The 12500-nt window shown below is 41.1% G+C and overlaps 2 protein-coding genes across 4 annotated transcripts in view; both read right to left on the bottom strand.

The window, feature by feature from the left end:
• The window catches only part of LOC138018416 (probable serine/threonine-protein kinase DDB_G0271682), a 115972-nt gene extending 104662 nt beyond the window's left edge, over positions 1-11310 (bottom strand). The window contains exon 1 of one of the 3 annotated variants that reach the window (XR_011126021.1): positions 10783-11310. Coding sequence is in view for 1 of the 3 variants with exons in the window: in XM_068865034.1 (XP_068721135.1) it covers positions 10783-11235 (453 nt within the window). In the remaining 2 variants the exon portion in view is untranslated. The remainder of the gene's footprint in view (positions 1-10782) is intronic. The other 2 variants (XR_011126020.1, XM_068865034.1) reach the window with 2 other exon arrangements.
• Positions 1-12500, bottom strand: part of LOC138021128 (uncharacterized) — a 264817-nt gene that overhangs the window by 145388 nt on the left and 106929 nt on the right. The window lies entirely within an intron of this gene.

The raw sequence follows: 12500 nt of genomic DNA, 5'->3' as shown, positions 1-12500 counted from the left end.
TGTGCGAGTTTTGACTCTATGTGAAGCTTTTTTTCTCAGGATTTTTGACCCTCCATATGTCTACAAGATCAAGCTCTTCTTGTAAATTACCAATTGTGGATATAACAGCTTTTCTTGGATTTAAAATTCCTCCTTTCTTATCAATAGATGGATTTAAAGGACAGTTAAAATCTCCACCCATAATTATGTTCTCTTCTTCATCAAGGTTGTTTTTTTGCAGTATCGTCAGCAAATTGTTGAAAAAGCTTACAATATTCGGATCTTCGTTGGGAGCGTAGATATTAATCAAAACATACATTTTGTCTTTTATCTCTGTTTTGATGACAACAAACTGCCCTGAGCGATCTAAAATTTTTGAATGAATTGTGCAATCAACATTCTTTTTGACTAGAATTGCCGCCCCACGTGAGTTAGAGCTCCCGTGGGCCAAAAAGATCTCACCTCCCCATTCGTTTCGCCAGCACCTTTCTGAGTCTATTTTTGAGTGGGTTTCTTGAAGAAAAATATAATCTGCTTTTTGTTTTCGACACCAAGTAAATATCGTTTTCCTTTTCTTAAAGTTTCTAATGCCACTTACATTTAAAGAAAGTAATTTACACGTAGTAAGACTCATTCCGTGGGAACAAAATCAATGCAGGATTGCAGAAGAGAACTCGCCGATTTGTGACATTTAATCAATGTAATGGTGTCCCTGTGTTATTGTACGTAGGTCACATGATTAGCAAAATCACGTACTTGAGATCGTGTTGTTGAAATAAACCTCGTAAGGGCTAGATTGAAGTGATTTATCAGTTTCTCTTCACGGTTTAGAGCTAAGAACGTTACATGGTGTCAGAAGTAAACTTCTGAGCGAGAAGTACAGCAAGATTTCGCTCACGCTTAGTTTAATTTGGATTGATTTTGATGAGAAATAGCGACGAAACCTTCACCAAATATGGACGCCAGCACAAATGACACAACTCCGCCAACAACAAGCAGCAGCACAGCACCGACTTCAAATTCCACACAGCAAGTCTTCACCTCTAATGTTCCGTTACCGCCAAGGTTGGAACTTCGAGGAAATCTGGCGAGAAATTGGAAAAACTGGCTGCAAACGTGGAAGCGTACGAGACAATAACAGGCTTGCACCTAAAACCGCAAGATTACCGTGTCGCTACCTTTATCACCTGGAGTGGGTCTGAGGCGATAGAGATCCACGGTGGGTTACCCTTTGCGTCCGAAGCAGAGAAAGGTAGCATTGACAAAGTTTTAGAGCTGTGGAACAATTATTGCGTAGGTAAAACTAACACCATTTACGAGCGCTACAAGTTTAATAACAGATCACAAGAGCCTGGCGAGACAATCGACGCCTACGCAACTGTAGTCCATACATTGGCAGACACGTGTTCGTTTGGTACTTTGAAAGAAGAAATGATCAGAGACAGGCTAGTATGTGGAATTTCTGATAATGCCCTTCGTAAAAAGCTACTTCAAGAATCGCAGCTAACACTGGAGAAATGCATGGATTATTGCCGAGCAGCCGAAGCGGCAAATAGCCAGCTAAAAGAGATATCAAGCCATGGCCCAGACACCTAAATTATCTGAATAAATCAAAGAAAGGACAGACTCAGTCGAAGCCACAGTTTCGAGCACAGCCAAACCTCGGAAGAAACGCTGGCTTGCCAGGAAATAAGCAAATGATCATGAGAGATTGCAAATATTGTGGATGGAGACATGAGTGTAAGAAAGAAGAGTGTCCTGCATTCGGATAGACCTGCAATACGTGTGGGGGAAAGAGCACTTTAGCAATGTCTGCACGCAAAAAATACAGCCTGGTAACAAAGGCCTCTTCCCGCAGCAACCTGCAGCAGAGCAAGCTGAGAGTGCATGAGGTACACGAAGATGCACCACCTTCATCCGAGGACGAACTTTGGGCTCTCTCATTTGCCGGAGAAGTTTATAGTGTTTCTCACAGCAAGAAGCGAATCAGTGCAGTCACGGAAATTGGAAAGAAGAGAGTGGAGATGCAGATAGACACTGGAGCATCTTGTGATGTCCTGCCCCGCAGTTGCCTCCATGACAACACAGAAATTCAGACTACAAAAAGAGAACTTATCACTTACTCTAAGTCTAAATTGAGAGTGTTAGGAACAGTAAGAGTCCACATTCGAAACCCATGCAACAATACAGAGTATGTAGCAGAGTTCGTCGTAGTTGAGGATGGTTTCGCACCTCTACTGGCAGCTGAGACAGCACAGAAAATGAACCTCCTGGTAGTCCAGCACCAGAACATCCTGCAGCCTGACCACCAAACACCTGAGATTATCAAAGACAGCATCAATAGTCTGAACGAAGAGCAAGTTCTAGCAGAGTATGCTGACCTGTTTAAAGGCCTTGGCAAGATTGAGGGAAAACTACACTTAGAAGTTGACGAGACAGTCCCGCCAGTAGTAATGCCACCCCGTCGTGTTCCAGTTGCAGTAAAAGGCAAACTAAGAGAGGAACTTGACCGCCTTGAAGGCTTGGGAGTACTTGAGAAAGAGGACAAGCCGACACCATGGGTATCGAGCATGGTTGCAACGCAGAAGCCTAGCGGGAAGGTTAGAGTGTGCATTGACCCACAGCGCCTAACCCAAGCACTGAAGCGGAGACATTATCCCTTGCCAGTTATTGATGACATCCTGCCAGAGTTGTCTAAGGCGAGAGTGTTCACCAAAGCTGACCTTAAGGATGGGTTCCTCCAGATTCAATTGGATGACGCTTCGAGTAAGCTGACGACTTTCCAGACAGCATGGGGAAGGTACCGATGGCTACGTATGCCGTATGGGATAAGCCCAGCCCCGGAATTTTTCCAGCAGAAGCTTGACCAATGCCTTGAGGGTCTCGAGGGGGTGTACAAAATCGCAGATGACCTCCTTATTATCGGTCAAGGTGACACTGACGAAGAGGCTGACCAGGATCACGACCTGAACTTGAAGAACCTCTTGGACAGGTGCAGGACAAAGGGTATCAAGCTGAATAAGGACAGTTGCAATTCAAATGCAGCGAAGTGTCGTTCATTGGCCATGTCATGACAAAGGACGGACTGAAACATGATCCCCGAAAAATTGAAGCAATTGTCAAAATGGAGCGCCCAGGTGACGTGCCAGCCGTGCAGAGATTCATTGGGCTAGTTAAGTACCTGTCAAAGTTCCTGCAAGACCTTTCGGAAATGTGTGAACCACTACGTCGCTTGACACATAAAGATGCCGAGTGGATTTGGGGCCATGAACAGGAAGATGCCTTTGAGAGAATTAAGGAAGCTGTTGTCAAAGCACCAGTGCTGAAGTATTTCAGTGAGAGCGACCCAACCGAATGCCAAGGAGATGCATCCCAGGGTGGACTTGGATTCGTGGTGATGCAGTACGGGCAACCAGTCACATTTGCTAGCGCTCACTCCGGCTGAAAGAAGATACTCGCAGATCGAGAAAGAATTGTTGGCACACGTTTTCGGTATGGAACATAACCACAACTATGTCTACGGCCGCAAAGTCATTTATGGACTGACCACAAACCGTCGGTCTCAATCTCGAAGAAACCTTTAGTATCAGCGCCTAAGAGATTACAGCACTTGCTACTCCGTCTGCAGCAGTATGACTACGAGATCCGCTACAAGCCCGGCAAAGATATGCTGCTAGCGAACACTCTTTCTAGAGCTTACCTCACAAAGTACGAGCGGTCACCAACCGAAGTAGAAGTGGAACACATCCATGCCACACACTTTCTTCCAGTACCAGAACACCAACTCAAAGAATTGCAAAAGGAGACAGCCTGTGATCAAACCCTTCAAACGCTCAAGAAAGCGATTGTGGACGGGTTCCCTGATACAAAGCAGGAACTCCCAGCAGCCATCCATCCCTACTTCCAACTCCGTGACGAGCTTTCGGTACATGATGGCATCATATTTAAGGGACTGCGATGTGTCATACCTCAGACATTAAGACCAAGGATCAAGGCGAAGCTGCACGAGTCGCATATCGGCGTGCAAGGTTGCTTAAGAAGAGCGCGAGAAACACTGTACTGGCCAGGCATGAATGCAGAAATCACTGACTTCATCAAGAAATGTGACACCTGCATGGCTTATCAGAGCAATCAGCCAAAAGAACCACTAATCTGCCATGAAGTTCCTTCTAGACCGTGGGAGAAAATAGGAACTGATATTTTTACAGTCGATGACAAGAGTTACCTGTGCACGGTAGACTACTATTCAGGTTATTTTGAGGTGGACCAACTGTATAGCAAGACAGGAACTGTTATCATTAACAAGTTGAAGCAGCACTTTGTTGCGCATGGGATCCCAAACCAGTTGCACAGTGATAATGGACCACCGTACAATTCTGCAGAATTCAGCAATTTTGTTAAATCGTCTGGAACTGAACACATAACCAGCTCACCCGGATACCCACAGAGCAATGGAAAGGTGGAAAATGCTGTGAAAAACTGCCAGTACTCTGATCAAGAAAGCCAAAGAGTCCGATTCAGAATTCTTCCTCTCCTTGCTAAGCTGGAGAAACACTCCCACTGAAGGAATGAATTCTTCACCAGCGCAACGAATGTTCGGTAGGCGCACCCGAACTCAGCTGCCAACAGCTGAAGTACTGCTGAAACCGCAGTCCACAGATACAGGGGCAACAAGAGATCAAATACTGAAGAGGAAAGCAAAACAAACCTATCATTATAACCAACATGCGAAAGAGCTTCCAATCCTTCTGGAAGGAGAGACAGTGCGAATTGCACCCCAACCTTGCAATAGGTCACAGAAATGGTTCAAGGCAGTGGTACAGGACTAAACAGATGTGAGATCCTACAATGTGAGAACCGAAGATGGTAGAATTTTCCGCAGGAATCGCAGACACCTTCGCAGCAGCAAGGAGCCATTCTATCCCTTCGAACGCAATAAACCAGAAATCAGCCCGTCACCTCAGCTGCAAAGAGTTACTTCAGCGAACTTTCCGGACTCCTGTGTAACAAAGTTTCATCTACAAGAGCCTAGCACTGAAACTGTACAACCTGATCAGTCAAGCAAAGCGGAAGTTGTAGTGTCTGACAAGCCCCAGCCAGACCAGCACAGGATCACACGCGCTGGACGTGTTTCAAAGCCACCAAGCTATTTAAAGGACTACGCTTGAAAGTTAAGATGTATCAGTGGAGAGAACTGTTGTTGAAACCAACTGGACTTTGAAAGAAAGGAACTTTATTTGAGAGCCATGTTCTAGTCAATCGTATAGTTGTTGTTGTTACTGGCAAAATTTTCATTTAGTGCCAACTTGTTAGTTAGTTTGTCAACTTGTTGTTTGTTTGTTGTTTAGCCCCAACTTAGGGCCATAGTTCAATTTACAACTTGTGTAGATTTTAGTTTCAGTTCTTTTCTCTTTTTTTTTCTCTTTTACGAAAGGAAAGGTGTAATGGTGTTCCTGTGCTATTGTACTTAGGTCACATGACTAGCAAAATCACGCACTTGAGATCGTGTTGTTGAAATAAACCTCGTAAGGGCTAGATTGAAGTGATTTATCAGTTTCTCTTCACGGTTTGGAGCTAAGAACGTTACAATCAAGTTACAGGGAAATAACGCGACATGTTTTGTAATTCTCAGTGCATATAAAGAAAAATAAGTACCTTTTACATACACGGTACAAAACTGGAACAGGAGAAAAAAACACGATAACACACTTAACTCATCTTTCAGAAAAATATACATCAAAAAGGTTCCCCAAGAGGAGGAAAGCAAATAAAGAAACAAGAAAAAATTACAACAATAAACAACACTTAAAATAAACTTGCGACTTTCTACTCACCAACAATCCCAAAGTGTGATGTATGGGCATCCTATTTACTATCAACAAGTAGCGTGCTAGATGGTATGCTCCATCGAGGTAATTCCTTATTTACAAAAGCATATTTCGTCTAGCCTATTAATTAAGGCATCATTCAACATGGTATATTCCATTAGGTGCTATCTAATTTGAATTGAAACAAAAGTTATTTTTGAGCAAATCGTAAAATTACCATAACAAAATAAGTAAGTTAAGCCAGAAGATCTACGAAAGTGGTTTATCCGGAGCAATATATTTACCATTTACAAAACGTTTATCGGGATGTGCCTTGCTGAAACGAGCAGAGAAGCCATTCTTCTTTGCTTGCCTTAACTTTTCTATCTGCTTCTTCCTCAGGTCATACAATTCCTTCGGTAGGTCATCGAACACATACAAACCTTTTTCTTTTAAAGCCGGAATTGCGTAGGCTTGACTTAAAACTTTTTCACTGTCACTAAACCTTAGGAATCTGGCGATAATAAGTCGCGGACCCTTTCCACTCGGCTTTCCTAGCCGGTGAATTCTCTGAATTCAATACGGCCTCACGGGTTGGCAATTTTTAGTTCTTTCTCCAGAAACTCGTATACAAGTTCTTTGGTGTTTTCCATCTGTTGACCTTCAGGTACATATTCTGGTATTCCGGCAAACTTCAAGTTCTCTCGCCTACTATAAGCCTCCAGATACAAGAGTTGTTTTCTTAGTTCTTCGGTATCAAACTGGGCTTTCTTAAAGTGTCACGCTTAATATCGGAAAGATTCGTTTCATTAAATCTTGCACCATCGTCGAGTTCGTTGATCCTTGTCAGGGTCTCACTGATCTTGTTCTTCAAACTTACAACCTTGTCAAGACGGCCGACGGTTTCTTCAATGCTGGAGATAGAGACAATCACGCTGTCCAGGCGTTTTTCAATTTTATCAAGTTTATCCAGCTTATCAAGTTCTTATTCCGGATTCCGGATTGTCCTTGTTTTAGGAAAACCCGAATGAACCTTCATTGTTGACCCGAAGGATTGCAAATAGCTAGATCGAGGTGAAGTGACCATAATAACTCTTTCTATTAACAATTCAGTGTGTATAAATGCATTTTTATTTGATCAAAAAACCAGGATTTTCTGAAAAGAAGCTCAAAACGGGAAACAGGTGTGTACAGGTAACAGAGTTTTTCGGGTAGCTTTCTCAGTTCATGGTTACTTAAGTCAGAGAAACTTTGTTAAAAAGAGCTCCTTTCAACGTTAACAGTTTTCAGCTAACTAAGAATTTGACTTCCATTTTGGAAATGAAAAAGAAAGAGCGAGCTTCGAGTTACTGTCACGCATCACGCTGAATTTTACAACTGTCACGGGTCGTGATTACAGCTGTAAAGTAGTCTGATCATGAATCACGGAAAACCCCTTTGCCACTCTCAAAGTAGAAAAGGCTGCGTTAGTGCATAATTTTAAACAAATGGTGATGAATGAATCCTTGAAACTGATGCGTCAGTGTAGTAATTGAGAGCAAGCAAGCACGTAATTCAGGTCTGGGTACGACTCCGATGCTTATTCAGGGCCTCCGAAAGCAATTCGAGCGAAGGGTGGGTATGACTATCCTAAAACTCGATCCAAGTCAAACTCAACACTAATTTATTTTTACAGCACTACTGGTCTGCTGTTATGTTGTTCCTTCAGGCCAAAACTATTGGTTTATGGGCGGTGCGTCTCACACCACTCATCAACCAAACACTAGATGCCACGTGAATTGGTGTATTACACATTCCGGTTGAAAGAATACCGTTCCCAGCTGCACGGGAAATTTTCCTATGGTACCGATATTCAGTTTGTGATATTATGAGATTACCAGGAATTTGGACATTATAAGAGAATGCCATCACTGTTAAAGTGATCTGACCATGGGACATAAACGTATTGAATAGTAATCGGATGTACATGCACCAACTGTTGGCTGACACTATTTGTGGTAAAATTGTACGATTTGTGGTAAAATTGGAGGTTCTAAACAACAATTAAGTCATAAACAGGTAGGAATTATTGTCAAGGTTTCGATTCTTGCCGTAAAAAAGTTAAAACAAGAATTCTAAGTGACTTGTTTTTCATAGTCCATGATTATGCAAATTAGGCCATTTGTTGTCAAGAGTTCAAAATCACATGAACTTGATTAACTGTCACGCAGTGCGTATACATATCCCCAAAGAAATTTTTATATCACTTGAAAGCTTATCACTTAGAGAGTTAACGGTGCAAATATTGTCAGATTTAAAGCTTTATCGCATGTTGAAAAACAATGCGGTTTCGGGGGTACCTTCAGTCAAGTAAAACCAGGTGTCTTAAAGTTGAAATTATTTCAGATGCAAGCGGTGATTCAAATTTCGAAAAAATCACGTAAACCTCATGTAGAGATGTCACAGAAGAGCTTTTAGGAGGTATTGAGCTGATACGAATTGGTTTTTGTAGCAAAATTTGATGGCAAAGTAAGCGTTAATTTTTGCGGAAGAAATGGCGATTTCGACACGTTTTCTTAAATTTGCATTTTCTCCAAAATAAAAATAGAAATGATTTAAAAAACTATACAGTGCATTTAGAGACATAATAGGCTACATCTGGACAAAATTTGAGCAAAATCCATTTTGAGCTGTGGCCGCGGAAATTCGAAAATGTTTGATTTTTACTGACATGCACTCTTAAGTAAGAAGAGAATATTTCCTTGTTCTTTCCTCGAATTTTGCAATTTTGCCTGAATTATGCGATTTTTGACGAATTATTCGAAAAGTCGCAACATCGCAGAATATCAGAAGCCCTGTTTTAGACAACGCCAAATCCATCTTGGTCGCTAAGTCTTTGGCCATGTCAAGAGCAGTGAGCACTACGTCGTTCTCGCTAACTTCGCAGAATTCTTCTTCTCGTGTCCTCTTTTCCTCCGGAGACAACTTAAAACTATTAGGTGAAATAGAACTGACTTTCCTTTTGCCAGATAGCGATGGACTAACCATAGGCTAGAATTAATTTGACCGATAACTCCGAAGAACCCGAGGAGCATGAAAATACACGTCTACACGGCTTCCATTCCTCGCCCTTCCCAAACTTGATGACTTCTTATTCTGATGACACAATCGATTTGGACTTTGTGATTCTAATCAGTAAGTTAACGTAAACTAGATTTAGTAATTAGAGCAGGCCTCCAACAGCTGTTTCGAATTCCTCTCGCCGTTCAGATACTGTACATACGATGTATGATCAACAGCTTCTGCTGCATATTGTTCACTCTTTGCAGTCTTTTGTCTGAGACAAGTCTGATTTACAGGGCAACCAGTGATACTGTACCGCTTCTTCTTCGTGGAGGGAATATGTGTGAAGACTGAACTTTGGACCATAGGCCAACTAGTGATGCAAGGAGAAAGGATTGTGATACCACAGAGTGTCAGGAAACCAGTTTTAGAAGCAGCACACGAGGGATACCATGGGATCATCAAGACAAAGTGTAGGCTGAAGACAAAGGTGTGGTGGCCCAGAATGGATGTGGCAGAGCTAGAAAAAAATTGAAATTCCAACTTGCCCAATGGGCAAGCAAATCTCATGACCTACTTGCCTAGCTCATTAATAATATTCATATAAAAGAAAAAGAGACCTTTTACTAGGAACTACTAGTAGTAGCTATCGCTAATAAGAGCCAACGAAACAGTCAATATAATACATACTTGACAGATTTGTATCAGAGTTCCAAAACACCCAACAGTAGCTGTAATCTTTTTATTCGAAAGTACTGCAACTCAACTTATCTAGTTAACAATAATAATACAAATTATAACAGAAATTTCACACTTTGTATCTCCAACAACAATGTAGATGTCAACGTGTTTTGCAATAATATGGAAAGTACTGCTGTAATTTGAACGGCCGTAATTTTAATATACAATAATTAAGTTGAATAAAATCAGTGCCATGTAAAAAATCGCTAAAGCGTTTTCAGACTTTTCAGTGTGGAGCATGTAACGCGCCAGTCAAACTCTCTCGAACATGAAAGTTGTTTGACTTGTAGAATTTTTATTTTGCAAGATGCGGCCATGAATTACAAGTCAATTGATCGTTTAATTTTGTACTTTGCAGACAACACATTTTCTTTGAAGTTATGAGCATAATTGCAGTTTTCACATCTAAGAAGATTTATGTTAAAATCACCCATAAGGCAAATGGGTTCACCAGAAACGCTAAGCTTTTCCAGAGTTTGAGCAAAATACTCTTGAAATCTTACTGGTGAGTTGTGTTGTCTGTAGATTACCCCACAGATTACATTTGCATGGTTCTTAAATTGAATTTCAATTCATAGTGCCTGAAAAGCTTCTTTTGATGTTTTTTTTCTATAACTAGATAATTATAGTTTTCATTAATATACATACCAACGCCTCCAGCGGCTATAGGCGTCAACGTGTTTTTCAATAATATGGAAAGTACTGCTGTAATTTTTGAACGGCCGTGATTTTAACAGGAATATACAATAATTAAGTTGAATAAAATCAGTGCCATGTAAAAAATCGCCCTTCCAGACTTTTCAGCGTGGAGCATGTAACGGGCCAGTCAAACTCTCTCGCACATGAATGTTGTTTTACTTGTAGAATTTTTATTTTGCCAGTTGCGTTCATGAACTACAAGTCAAATTTAAATTTGTACTTTGCAGACAACATATTGTCTTTGAAAGTTAAATAAAATTGTTCACGGTTTAATGGTTACAAAACGAAAAACAAATTGCTCTAGAGGCCGATAAGAACAGGTATGCCGGTTTAGTTTTGAGCTCGTTCACTCAATATAGAGCACGATGGTTCGAAAATAAATATGAAAGAACACTCAAAGCAATTGTACACAACACAATGGTCAGGGAAATGAGAGAAATGTGTTTTCACTCACCTCCGAGCACAAGATCAAGTTTGTCTAATGACAAACTGGATAAGTCAAAAGTTAACTTACATGTAGCTGAACTCCGAACATTGTGCCACGAATATTGGGTAAGACGCCTTTGTACCATACCACACCGGGTAAATTCTTGGAACACCCTTGAACTGAAACCATAACCTCACTTCCGAGTCCAAGTCGTTTACCAAAATCCATACGTCCTCTGTCGATGTATATTTGATACCTCAATGTAACCGAGGAAATGGCCAAAAGCAAATCATGCTCTTCTCTTGTAAGTCGCGCAGCATCCTCCTTACGACAATGAAGACGGATTCGTTTAAGTAATAATTCTTGATAATTAATAACAGCGATCCTAGTTGAGTCTACGGGTTGTGCGGTCTCGGGAAGTGCTTCCAATAACTCGCCTTTTAATAATTGTTTTGGAGTAGAGCGAAGATCAATTGACCACAAGTTCTCTCCGAAACGTCCATCTTGTAAAAGAATATATGTATTCCTAAGTTTTTCCATAGTGCAAAATTATTGTTTGCTGCGTTTCAAAGAATAGTAGCAAACTATTGTTTCTCGGTTCGCCTAAAATCCTAAAGTGGTAGGAGTTGCTATGGTTTTATTGTCGTCTGTTATTCATTGATGACGTATTCGCTAGAGGTTGCTATGGTAGTGGCACGTCAGCACATGATTGACGGCGGGATTTGGAGAAGCGGGTCATTCAACGCTGACCGCGAGTGCGTAAAGTTTTGCGCATACGATAACACCTTACTTTCATTTATTTTTCTCGCTGCGAAATACTCTGCTTTCTAATTAGTTTTGGCTATGGATTCGAAAGTACAGGAAGAAATCGAGATAGCAAGAATCGTTGATGGAGAAACTCGCAAGCGTAATGCATTTATTAATGTTAAGCCCGAGACGGGAAGGAGGGGGAGACGATGTGGAATGCCGTTTGTATCAAAAATACTTCTGGTCATATATAAGACTTATCATTAAATACATAAAACTTATCTTAGCTTATACATTGTACCGAACTTGTGGGGTACACTCAAACTCACGAAAGATTCCTTTTAGTCACTTCGATTTAATTCAATCAGTGTCACTGTCTCCTCGCTTACAATTCTCGTTTCACCTCAAAACCTGTCAAAAAACTCTACCCTATCCGATTTCACATCAACAGCTACATCCGGATGTAACGCAATCACAAGAGTTTCTATCACGCTCCCCTAAAAATTGACTGTCACTTATTTTTACAGAAACAGTGTCCGAGCTTAAAATGACTAATTGGCGATCAGTCGTATTTTCTCCTTAGTAATCTCAGCGGCTTGTCTCCTACTCCTAGCTCCCTCGCCCTGTTGAGTATCAGGCGTCAGCTGCAAGGTTGCGTCCTCAGTTGCGACCGGTCCTTTTATCTCCAGTGGACACATTAAACTTAGTGGTCTCTCAATGTGATGGCCTTTGTGCAGCAAGGTGACTTCCCTGATAACTCCATCTCCCTCGAACGTTTCGCATCACTCTTCCTATTTTCCACTTTCCTCGGTTTTTTTTCATCCCCCACGACTAGCACGATTTCTCCAATGTCTGGTAGACATAGACATAGACTTTATTACGACTCCTCTATACGGGGCTATTCTGTCGTAATATACAATACTAAAATAATGTGCATTAAAATATTCATAAAAGTGGGAATATATACATGTATTACGAATAAAAATATTTACATTGGTAATACAGTATTTAAAAAGATTATACAAAATTAATTAAGAAATATTTTTAAGAAGTGAGCA

Source organism: Montipora capricornis, chromosome 10, assembly GCF_036669925.1.
Source record: "Montipora capricornis isolate CH-2021 chromosome 10, ASM3666992v2, whole genome shotgun sequence".
NCBI classification, from domain to species: Eukaryota; Metazoa; Cnidaria; class Anthozoa; order Scleractinia; family Acroporidae; genus Montipora; species Montipora capricornis.
This window is presented reverse-complemented; position numbering and strand designations above follow the sequence as displayed.